Source organism: Wolffia australiana, chromosome 12 (assembly GCF_029677425.1).
Source record: "Wolffia australiana isolate 7733 chromosome 12, ASM2967742v1".
In the NCBI taxonomy this organism is placed as follows: Eukaryota; Viridiplantae; Streptophyta; class Magnoliopsida; order Alismatales; family Araceae; genus Wolffia; species Wolffia australiana.
The window spans coordinates 2459308-2472048 of NC_135846.1; the positions used below are offsets into that span (position 1 = coordinate 2459308).

Genomic DNA, 12741 nt, shown 5'->3' on the forward strand with positions numbered 1-12741 from the left:
GGAAGCGGGTGAGAGATTGAGAAAGAGTGAGAGAGAGAGTGAGCGAGTGAGAAGTTGAGAGAGAGTGAGAGAGAGAGCAGGAGAGAGAAGTGAGCAAGTGGGAGATTGAGAGAGGGGGGGATAGAGAGAATGAGTGAGCGAGTGGGAGATTGAGAGAGGGGGGGATAGAGAGAATGAGTGAGCGAGTGAGAGAGTGAGATATTGAGAGAGAGAGAGAGAAAGAGAGAGAGAGAGAGAGAGAGAGAGAGAGAGAGAGAGAGAGAACATGAGAGAGAAGTGAGTGAGAGAGAGAGAGAGTGAGAGATTGAGAGAGAGCGGGATAGAGAGATAATGAGTGAGAGAGGGAGAGAGGGAGAGAGTGAGTGAGTGAGAGATTGAGAGAGAGATAGATAGAGATAGAGAGAGAGAGAGTGAGAGAGATGGTGTGTGAGTGAGAGAGCTTGAGAGTGAAGTGAGTGAGAGCGAGATAGTGAGAGATTGAGAGAGAGAGGGATAGAGAGATAATGAGTGAGCAAGTGAGAGAGGGAGAGAGCGAGATAGCGAGAGATTGAGAGAGAGAGGGATAGAGAGATAATGAGTGAGCAAGTGAGAGAGGGAGAGAGTGAGTGAGTGAGACATTGAGAGAGAGACAGAGTGGGGGGGGAGAGAGAGAGAGAGAGAGTGAATGAGTGAGAGAGAGTGAGTGAATGAGTGAGAGAGAGCTTGAGAGAAAAGTGAGTGAGAGAGAGATAGTGAGATAGTGCGAGCTTGAGAAAGAATGAGTGGGCAAGGGAGAGAAAGAGAGGGAGAGAGTAGGAGATAGAGATAGAGAGAAAGACAGAGAGACACAGAGAGATATAGATATAGACAGGGAGACAGAGAGACAGAGAGAGATAGAGATAGAGTGAGAGAGATAGAGATAGAGAGAGATAGAGAGATAGATAGAGATAGATAGATAGATAGAGATGGATATAGAGATGGAGATAGAGTGAGATAGAGATAGATAGAGATGGAGATAGAGTGAGATAGGGTGAGATAGAGATAGATAGAGAGAGATGGAGATAGAGTGAGATAGAGATAGAGTGAGATAGAGATAGAGTGAGATAGAGATAGAGATAGAGATAGATAGAGAGAGATAGAGATAGAGTGAGAGAGATAGAGATAGATAGAGAGATAGAGAGAGATAGAGAGAGATAGAGTGAGATAGAGAGATAGATAGATAGATAGAGAGAGATGGAGATAGAGTGAGAGAGATAGAGACAGATAGAGATATAGAGAGAGATAGAGATAGAGAGGGAGAGAGAGAAAAAGAGAGAGAGAGAGCTACTCTCTCTCATCTGAGTCAAACGGGTACCCATTTGGCCCAATAACCTATCTAGAGAGAGAACATCTCTCTCTCTCTCTCTCTCTCTCTCTCTCTCTGTCTCTCTCCCTGTCTCTCAAGCAGAGTCAAATGGGTACACACCCTTTTGGCCCAAGACCTGTTCTAGAGAGAGAACATCTTTCTCTCTCTCTCTCTCTCTCAAGTTGGCTCAAATGGGCACCCATTTGGCCCAAGAACTGATCTTTCATTGCGTGCACTCAATTTCCCAAATAGGGATTGACGGGTTGAAGAAACACAGCTCACCATCGCAGCATCCGGGCAGAGACTCGGAGAGGTGGGCAACGAGCGAGGAAGATGGTGCGCAAGGCGGAAGTGATCTTCGACGAGAACCCCCCAGATGACTTCGATCCATCAAAGCCTTATGCCGACCCTGTTGCCTTGCTCGAGTACAGAGAACACCTTGTCCGAGAGAAGTGGATCCACATTGAAACGGCCAAGATCATACGCGAGAAGCTCAAGTGGTGCTACCGAATAGAAGGCGTAAACCATCTTCAAAAATGTCGCCATCTCGTCGAACAGTACCTCGAGGCTACGCGTGGAGTTGGCTGGGGCAAAGATGCCCGTCCTCACGAATTTCACGGTTTTGCGCTAAACCCAGATTTTTTTGTGGATTTTTGTCTCTTGGGTTTTCTTTTTTCTGTTGAATTTATGGTGTTCTTGTTTTGAAAATCAATGTTAGGTCCGAAGAAAGATCTCGGCGCTGAGTAGGCTTTTGATCCCCGAAGTAAGACTTATTTCCTTTTTGGTTGAATATTATCGTTGTGATTATCATCTTTTATCATGTTTCGTTTATGGGAGTGTAGACCAGTTATATTCATCGAGTTTCTGGTATGATTATAGGTTAGGGCATTATCCTGTGGGAAAATGCCAAACTTTTCATCTTTCTGTCCTGATGCATCATTATTGTAATTGTCCTTTTTTTGTTCTTTTATGTCTTCATTATTGTGAAAAGCTTAAATCATATTTATTTGCTGGGAAAGGAAAGGAATTATATACATCGAGTTCTTGGCATATTTGTCTCTTTATCGTTGAATTTGTTTTGAGTGGCCAAGATTCCATGGTTTGTCCGTAGCATGTTATCCTTTGGAAAAATATCCAGATTTTGGCCTGTCTGTTTGAACGAATAATGATTGGCATGTCTTCATGAAGATTAACAACTTTTATTATGTTTGATTTATGGGAAATGAGAGCGATCGAATACATCAAGTTTTCAAATGTTCGCTTTCATCGTTGAATTTCGTTTCCGTGGCGAAGATTCACTGATTTGAAGGAAGCGTATTATTATGTAGAAAAATGTCCAAATTTATGTCGGTCTGAACAGATGAATCATTATTGTGATCATCCTCCTACGAAATGCTTCTTCATGTCTGAAGATGTTCATCTTCGTTGTCTGACATTGCTTACATTTCGCTTCATTGCTGATAATGGGTCCTGGACTTATTCCATCACAATGCTCAAGTCGAGTGATACATGATGAGAAATGATCTCATTTTTTTTATTCCAGAAAATGAAATCATCAGTTAGATGTAGGGTTCTGCGTTTTCTTACTAAGTGCTCCAAAATATCAAATCAAACAATCTTTCGATTGGCGATATCTTGGTAGATTAAGATTTCTGGAATAATTATCTTGACTGGCGGCACCGTTGAATAACCTTATCTGCTGATTCCGTGTCATTATTATTCTTCTTATTTATATTAGAGTTATTTTCTTACGATATTTTTTTTGACTTCGTCGCTTTGTTTCACCTTCACTTTGTCTAAGGAGGCTACCGATATGTGAAGGGAAGACCACCCTAACAGTTATTAAAAGACTATAACTAATGAGCTGAAATGACACAGCTCCCAAAACGAGGGTTATGCTTCATATCTTTTCTTTTCTGGCTGAAGATTTGTAGATATCTCAGGATTTTTGGCCTGAGTTCTCTTGCATAGTTATGTACCATGGAACTCAACCTCATCCTAATAATTTGACTACTGGATTGGTGGACGTCGGGCTAGAATTTATGTCAACCGGGACCTCTGGAAAAGGCGTTTGAATTGGGTTTTAATGTTATCTATTATTGATCATTAAGTAAGATCTAATTATGGACCTAATTGTATCTCCTGTCAGACATGACTTTCCGCTTTTTGCTGCATATCTTTTTCCCATTATTTTTTGTGTTTCGTTGGGTTCAGTGTGATTGCAATTATATTGCATGGTAGGGCTTAAACCTCCAGTCTGACTGAAATTTGATTGCCGCAGATTTTTATTTAATTTGTTAATCAGCCATTGTCGCCCATTTGACATTGACTCGGCCATTTCAATCTTCTTACCCATTTCAATTCACCGTCTACGCACATCCAATTGCCAAACACGTTCTTTTGCCAATTGCTTTACTCATTACTACCTCGAATGGGCCAATTTGGATGGATCGTCAAACTCCGCTACATGTATCGACGAGGACATATCTGTTGATCGGCTTAATCTCTTCGTCATCAACTAGGCTGATGTTGAACGACTCGGTCAAATGATTCAAAATTCGAACAAGCGCTTCAGCTGATCTCATAAATTGCTTTGAACTTGGACTGGGTTATCCAGGTTGATCAATGAAATCAAGTGGCGTAAATAGAGATTTCTAGCATATAGTTGGAGGTACTCTTACTTATTTCCTTAGTTGGAGCCCTTTGCTTGCCTTTGTGTGCTCTTCCTTACTGAGGGAGAGTATTTGTGCTTGCAATGGAAAGAATACCACTTGAGCACTTGAAAGGCCAGCTCCATCCAGAAGAAGAAAGCTGTGGACCAATCCCAAGTTTTACTTCATTAGGTCTTATTTTTTTCGAAAATCATATATTCTTTGAGCGTAATTCATAAGTACTCAGTCTGTTGTTTTTCTGTTACAAGGATCAATGTGTTGTGGCATAGACAAAATTTTCTTGAAAATCTGATATGGCATGATATTTTCTAGCCCAAGTAGTATTTTCTAGCCCAAGTTTTAGGCGGACAGGGATGGAGTATTCCCACTTTCTATGAAGCAACTATACCTATTACCTTACTATTTCTTCAGTTTTACTTGAATGAAATGGTGGAATCTTAATTTCCGGGTTCAGAGATTTAATCTATTGATATAATCATAACATTATATTCTGAAAGACGTTGTGTATAATTTCTAGTTTCTGTTGACTCTCTGCAGAGTTCTGGGGTTTGGCATCTGCTCAGAGGGTTGATTAGCTTTGATTGTTCCGCATCTAATAAAGGGATTTCCGAAGATTGTGGCCATATTTTTACTCTCATGTGCTATATAATTCGTGAAGTTGACTTCAATACCGCTGAGAACAATGTCCCGGTTCTGTGGAAGCTCGGATTCATCGCAGTATTTCTCTTTTTCTCTGTTGTTCCTTCTATGGCATTCTTATCAGCTTTTCTCTCTCTCTCTCTCTCGATTTTTCTCTCCCTTCTCTTTCTTTTTCCCACGTGTTTTCTCCATTTCATTCTTCATTTCTATCTGGCTTACTCTATCCTCCTCTTCGACCTTTTCTTTAATTTATCAGTCCTTGTCTCTCTCTCTTCCTTTATATCCTGGCCTCGCCATTTCTCTCATTCTTCCCATCTCATCCTCTTGATATTGCTCCAACTGCCATGTCTCTCTATTGTCTTTGGTTTCTCTTCCTCTTCATCCTTTTTTCTCTTTTCTCTCCAATGGCATCTCTCCTTCTGAGTTTATCTATCTCTCTGAGTTTATCAATTTTCTTGCATCTTTCTCTCTCTATCTTTCTGTTTCAAGCACACCCTTTTTCTAGTTTGTGTTAGGTTTCTCCCTCCTGCTCTCTCCATCTCTCTTCCTGTCATGCATCTCTATCTTTATCTCTCACGATCTCGGTTCTCTTTTCTGATCTTCTTTTGCATCCTTTCTTGCATTTCAATCTCAATATCTCTTTATTTGAACTCCCCCTGCATCTTTCTCTCTCACATTTTCCCTTCTCCATCTCCTGCTTTCTTCCTCTTCTCCTTGTGCATATCTTTCTCCCTCTCTTTCTCTTCTCTTGAATCTCCGTTGTCGTGTCTCTTGCCATCTCTTTCTTTCTTTCTATCCATACGAAAGGTTCAAATGGTTAAATTTGTTACCACTTTGTCAACTCACATTTTGTTTTATTTCATATCTCATTATACCAAACCTGAGTCAAAAGAATTCCCCATGCCAACAGCAGAATTCTCTGGTGTATTACTTTCATGATGGTAGCAGAGCTTAAGGTGCATTGACAGTGATGTTCCACCCTCCCTGTGCATTGGATTGAATTTGATCAATTGATCCATTGGTGGTGAACTGATCCTATCAACTAATAGCAGGGCTTCCTATCAGTATCCAATATCTTTTATCCTGGTAATGGAGAACCATAATGCTGTCAATTATGGATACTGATAAGAAAATGGTAAACTTGGACTAGATGATGGATACTGGTAACAGATGTCATCTGATTGTTATGATAACACGATAAGCATATTTCAACAAAAATAACAAAACCAACATTATCTATGCCTTGATGTCTTCACATGCATTGTACATAGGGAATGACAGTGTCGGTCTCAGCATCATTTGTATGCAAAACCTTAACCTATGCCTAAAACTTGGTTCAGTTTTGAATTGGTCAAAGACTGATTTTGGTGTATCAGTCAAACCTATAATTTTGATGGCGTCTATCAATTAAACTTATTGAAGAATTATTATTATGTTAATATCGAGCATTTCACATGTTCATTGGAATTAACTGATCATTGTTTAAATTGATGGCCTGTTTTTAGAGTGATATTCCACTTTTCTAGATTCTGTTCTGCAAAATTGTGGTATGAGATTCATAAAAAATATTGCGTCAAAATGAAGAATGGGTTTTAGTGAGATTTAGCCGTGTTCTGCCATGTGTCACGATCATATCTGTCTCAATTTTTGCCAATGATTGACCGATGGAATCATGGTGAAAAGGTATCATTATAGCATTGTAACGCAACTTCTCTATTTTTTAGTGCATTGGGACATGTGGCACTGCGACAATTCAAAGATTAAAACTACAGTACATGTAAAGAGGATAATACGTGTTGTGGCAGGACAAAACCATCAATTGAAGTTTTAATAAATTATGGGGACAAGAAAAAAATGACATAGAGAACTATTCACTGAAAGGAGGAAAAGCCTTATGGTGTAAATAATCCATCATTCTAGTTAGTAATGATGTGTAATTGAGGTCATTAGAGAATGTCTTCTGGGGACAATAGCACATGGATAATACTTTTACTGCCCTCATGAACAAACATTTTCTTTGCTATTCCATCTTTTAAGAGGATGAATGTCTTCTGCAGGAAAATAATAACAAATATTAACACCAATAATACCTCATTAGATGAGTGCCCGATTCTAGAGCATGTTTAAATATCTACACAAAAGTCATGTAAAGTCAGGAAGAGTAGTAAGACATCTGATCAATATGTTATACATATCATTTTGGGTGAAGTCAGACACTCTACCTAAAGCATGTTGATAGTTTGACAAACCGTAAGGTGGTTCAAGATTCTAATTCTCAGAAATGGGGACATGGGATGGATTTAAATATCAGTCAATCCGTCATAATCATGGTACTTGTTTGACCCTCCCGAAGACAATACCTATCAGGTGTAAATGGATCTTCAAAACAAGGATAAGAGCAGATGAACAAACTGGCCAATACATGATAACACTTAGTTGGGAAAGATTATCATCAAAGACAGGGCTTGACTATGACATAACATTCTTACCAGTTTTTGATGAGTCAGCCAATTATAATTCTTTTAAAAATAGCTACACACGAAGGCTATGAGATTTAGAAAATGGATGTCAAGGATACTTTCCTAAATGGAAACATTGAAGAATTAGTAAATTAGGATATAAAATAAGGTTTATACACTAAATAATTTCCAGAAAAAAGTGCAGAGGTTGTAAATTAGAAAATTTATGTAGAAAACGAATAGGAGATTTCAAAATGAATCTAAAAATCAAAGATTCTCAGACAGATAAGAACCATTTTAATTAGTTTTTATGCAAATCATGGTGCAACAATGATGCCAATTCCAATGATTGGTGTAGCCAAATATTGGAAAAATATTAGCTAAAGAGAAAAGCTACATGTAGTGAGACACAACTAAATCACAATAAAATTATTTAAATCCCCAAAATAACTTCAAATAAAGGTTAATACATGTTGATGAATAAAAATAATATCTCAGTTTATCATTCTTCTGAAAACTCTAGAAAATTTGAGAAATCCAGAAAATAATACTAACGAAAAAATATATTTTCTGACTTGTAAATATAAATTCAGAGCAAGAAAAATATTAAAACTCTACTAAAAAAGTTATATAATAAATTATAACCTGGAGAACATGTGAATATGACCATTTTCCTGCAGGTATTTATGTGAAAGGCATGATTTTATGCGGTAATTTTCATGTTATTTTACACCCTACTTAAATCATTTGTTGTCCACTACCACTGTTCCCCTAATTCACTTTAAGGAATATTGTCATCCATAAAACCTAATCACATTTGCATGAAAATATTAGGAATATAAATTTTATTTGAAGATTGAAGATTGAAGATTCCCTATGACGGTATGGATCCTAACCTTTTCAGGAATGTGTGAACCACCATTTTTTTGGACAAAGCTAGTGAAGTGAGGTTACAAGTTATACTTGTCTCTAAGGATGAAAAAAAAATGTGAGCTATCATTTATATGATCCTTACTGGATGTCTGAAATATGAGTCTAACTGGATGTCTTATTCCGTTATAGAGGGAAAATAAAACATCTAGATAAGATCTTCTCATAGATAACTTATGACTATACCTTTTGGGTCATAGTGATACAATTATGTGATTTGAATAACCCTTACACAACCTGTAAGATATACGAGCCACTTAATTGACTCCTACATTCTTCAAAAAATCATGGTTTGTGCCATCACGGCATGATCCTGATAAACTATAAATGCCTAACTTCCCTACAGGTGCATTTAAGATCCAGGATGAAAATGGTTTTAAAAAATTGGTAAATAATTTCTAATAGACTTCTTGAGACATATTACCCCTAACAATATTAAAATAAAAATATTCAAAGAGGTATGAAATTATCAAAAAATTCTAAAATGTTTCCCCCCTACTTCAACATGCCGTGCCCTCAATGCATGTTGAGAAATATTATTTTCAAAATAATTTTAGAGGTTTTATTTGAAAATTGAGGGTGATGTGTTTATTGATGGGTGGAGCTAACTCATGCAGATCTAGTTCTTGTATTGGAGAGGATTCAAGTCCTTTATAGAATGTCTTGTATTTTATTACATGGAAGATGGATAAAACACAAGGATTACAAAGGGGGAACCTAATGAAAAATGACAACAAATAGTTATTTCCAAAAAGAGGAATGCAACATTAATATTATACCAAGGGGATTTTAATGAAAGGGATTGATGATTAGGAAATGAATCATGTTATTTCTTAGTATCCTCCAAATTATATATGTTAGTATCTTCAAAGCTCTCCTCTAGTTTCTTTAGGGAACACCAACAAAAAAAAAAGGAAACTAAAATTTTTAGCTACCTTTAGGAAAAATATAAGAAATCCAGGGGGGAAAAACTACCGCAAAGGGATAAAATAAAAAATAACATAAAAATACGTCAAATGAAGCTCACTACACATAACATGCTTTTAGAAGGTATTTCATCCCCTTGTAGACAAATTTTAATTTCATGGTTTGTTTCGTTATTTTATTTGTCCATAACATTATGGGATAGACATTAAAAAATATTTTAAGTTTCGATCATCTTGAAATCATTTAAATTTGACATTAAGTATGGATCGCTAGTTTTTAAATATGTATTCTAAATATTCCTATTCAATGGATATTCAAGATGAATATCGAATTATCTGGATAGAATAACACTATCTAATCCTAATTAGATGGTACGTACGGTTGATTTTGTGGTTGTTAGTGTAGCGACTCTAAGGATAGGTAGTGGGTGCTCTTTGGAGAAAGAGTTCACTAGGTTGATTCGTATCATGGTTGTATAAGTGATCCATTGATCTGAGATACCAAGGACATCTCTTGGATTGATGACTATATTTTGACTACGACTTACGAGTCTCTAACCACAGGATTCAAACAAGTTATAGCTTGGATGTAGTAAGAAGCTCACAGAGATGATTAAGTGGTAAAGACGAGATCATCCGCCCTCAGTATAATAGGAGATTGACTCAAGGAAGAGGATGAAGCTAAATCCCTGGATAGGGTAGTGAGGATTTAGAGAAGCGTTCTCCAATGATTCCCATTACCCATCTGTACTAATCGAATGGCGGATAAGGGTTTGGCCATCAACCGTACCCCAAGTCATTCGAGAGTCTCACGCGGATGATGGATTATACATATACGATAACCGATGACGGTAAAGGTCCCATGAGAGAGTTCAAATACTATTCGGTATCTTCTAGAGTATGAGGTGTAGCGTGGCACCCCACAGGCTGGAAATTAACTTATCTATTGGGTTAAATTGATCCTTTGTTAATTAATCTCTATGTTCATATAGTTAATTAATAAGGTTGGATAATAGTTGTTATTGGGCCACTAAAGTTCTTAACAAGAATATACATGGGCGTCGAGGGGCACACACATAAGATAATTGGGGCATTTATGAATATATTTTAGTTGATAGGTTTTTGATAAAAAAATTAAGTAAAATATAAATAGGGGAAGGGGCATCTATTTTAGGGACCCATCCAGCCAAAGCTGCTCCATTTTCTTCTCAACTATTCTCCACTCATCTAAGAAGATAGTCTTCATTGTCATTTATGCGGTACACTCTCGCACCCATGCCCTCTATACTACTTGGCAGTAACTTCCCCTAGAGGCCCGCGACAGCCATCACATCGAGAGACTCGGCTTGCCAACTTCTCCACACACGTGAGACTTGTGAGCCCGATGGCCCCCATGAGTGGCGTATCGCATGGAATGTTAGAGGCAAGGGTGCACAACGTCTCACCTAGATGTTGTACCTTTTGTGGAGCTCCAAGATGATACCTGATGAGCGCGAACATAACACCTACTCCTCGCATCTCCAACTCCGAGGTACACCAACAAGCTGTTGGCACCTAAGGTCGCCAATATGACACACATCAATATCAATATTGTATCTTTTTCTTTTGTGTCATGGGAGTGGTTGAGTGGGGTCCATGAGTAATTGGGATATTTACACTCACTCCATGCCTATAAAATCTTATATACACTCAACCTTACATATATAACACCCCCCTTGGGTGGGGTCCAGGGCACGTTTGGATTGGTCTACAAGAACAACCCTTGGGTTGGTCATACCCAATAGGGGCACGTGTCCAGCCTAACGGGCACGCCAAAGCGTCCGTGAAGACGCCCATGTCCAGCCTGACGGGCACGCCAAAGCGTCCGCATCCGTATCACCGTGTTTTAATTATCTATTTTCAGTCATTTTATTTCATGTTCATGTTCGTCATGACAAGTTTCACCGTATTCGTCATGATGTGTCCGTATCGTCGCATTTCATCCATCATTTTATTTTGAGTCGTTTTAATATTTCTCCTTGTTTTTTTCATTTTAAGTGTTGTAAAAAGGGGTCCCTAATTGGGCCCCTATGTGTATAGTGTAGTGGATCCATCATGGCCCTATATAAGGCTATGATGGACCACGTACATCTCAGATCTAGAAGTAGAATTTGCCGTTACACAACGTGTTCCAGGTCTCACCCCTTGAGAGAAAGAGGGAGAGGAAAGAAGAGGAAGGGAAGAGGAGGAAGAGAAGATGAGATCGTAGAGGGAAGAAAATGATGGAAATACATGTGGCTGGCAAGCCAATCACACATTCCACATCTCGTTCCTTGTTCATTAATAGAACATATTTATTATAGTGCACATGTAATGCGTATAATGAAGTCCATGAATACATGATCGGACTTCGTGAATTATGATGAGATCCTAATGTGGAGATCACTAGTCTTTAAGCATGTGTTCTAAACATTCCTATTCGAAGGATACGCAAGAAGGACATCAAAGTATCCGGATAGAATAGCACTATCTAGCCTCACTCATATGATGAGTATGGCCGTTCCGTAGCCATTAGTGTGGCGACGCTAAGGATAGATAGTGGGTGCTCTTTCGTGAAAAGAGTTCACTGAATTGATTCCTATGAATCCCTGTATGGTATTATACCAAACTGTCAATCAGGTTGATTCACATCCCGGATGTGTAAGTGGTCCTTAGACCTGAGACACCAAAGACGTCTTGTGGACGGACGGTTGTACTTTGGCTATGGCCAACGAGTCTCTAATCATGGGATTCTAAACGGTCTTAGTTCGGGTGCATCAAGAAGTACACGAAGGCGATTGAGTGGTCAAGATGGGATCGTCCACCCTCGGTTAAGAGGTGACAGCTCAAGGAAGATGATGCAACAAAGTCCTTGGCCAAGGTAGTGAAATATCGGAGAAGATTTCTCCGATGATTTCCGAATGCATCAGTACTAACTCTCATGGCTGATTAGGGTTTGATAGTTGACCATAACCTAAGTCATCCAATGAGCGTCAAGTGGATGAGTGATTGTCCGTACACAGTAACTGATGACGAACAGGTTCCATGAGTGAGTCAATAAACACTCCTTTGTATCTTGTAGGACACGAGGTGTAGCTTGACACCCCATGTGTTTGGGACTCAACCTATTGACTGGGTTAAATTGATCTGACATTAATTAATCTATATGATGATATCGTTAATTAATTTAGAAGGCCAATAAAGTTTATTGTGCCAATAGATCTTTAACTAGACGGATACATGGGCGTAGAGGGTCACACAAATGGTCTTTTGAACGTAAGAAGATATACTTAAGTTTTTGGGGTTTTTATGAAAAATACCCACTTAGTATAAATAGGGGAAGGCCCTGAATGAAATTCACCTAGGCCAGAATTGTTCAAGGGCCTTTCCCCTTCTTCTCTACTCTCCCCACACCCCGTCTCCATCCCTGATGTGATCGGGATGACATAACGACGCCGACGGAGAAAGAACTGGGCTACTCAATGAGAAGGAGGAGATCTGACGTGCCGAGGACCGCGTGGATACGTCTAGAGGCTGCACACTTGAGCAGCTCGACTTGTTTCGCTCTGGGACCAAAGAAATCACAAATGAGATTCGTGCAAAGGTACTTCGTTTAATGTTTTTGTCGATGCAGTTCGATTCACAAAAGTCTTCCGCTGCGCATCGTATTATTTTGTTCATCCATGTCAAGGCCTCTAGAACCCAACAGAAAAAGCGTCATTGCCACCCGTCAGCTTGCCACCCTCTCCCGACTCCCCGTGCGGTCCCCTAAT

At 38.9% G+C, this 12741-nt stretch overlaps 1 protein-coding gene across 2 annotated transcripts; it reads left to right on the forward strand.

The window, feature by feature from the left end:
• Positions 1-1542: 1542 nt before the first annotated feature.
• On the forward strand, positions 1543-4726 carry LOC144710315 (NADH dehydrogenase [ubiquinone] 1 beta subcomplex subunit 10-A-like). 2 transcript variants are annotated; one of them, XM_078584053.1, is made up of 3 exons: positions 1543-1943; positions 2043-2087; positions 3126-3411. In XM_078584053.1, exons 1-2 carry the CDS (start codon positions 1658-1660, stop codon positions 2069-2071), a joined length of 315 nt encoding a protein of 104 aa, XP_078440179.1. In that variant the 5' UTR covers positions 1543-1657; the 3' UTR covers positions 2072-2087; positions 3126-3411. The 2 variants fall into 2 exon arrangements, with proteins under 2 accessions (XP_078440179.1, XP_078440178.1); XM_078584052.1 differs by lacking the exon at positions 3126-3411 and adding an exon at positions 4534-4726 and having other exon boundaries at positions 1545-1943.
• Positions 4727-12741: the final 8015 nt, after the last annotated feature.

Excerpts from the sequence above, each read along its gene's own strand:
- LOC144710315 (XM_078584053.1), top strand. The coding sequence starts at position 1,658 with ATGGTGCGCAAGGCGGAAGTGATCTTCGACGAGAACCCCCCAGATGAC. Across the intron at positions 1,944-2,042 it reads CCGTCCTCACGAATTTCACG|GTCCGAAGAAAGATCTCGGC; the intron begins GTTTTGCGCTAA and ends AATCAATGTTAG.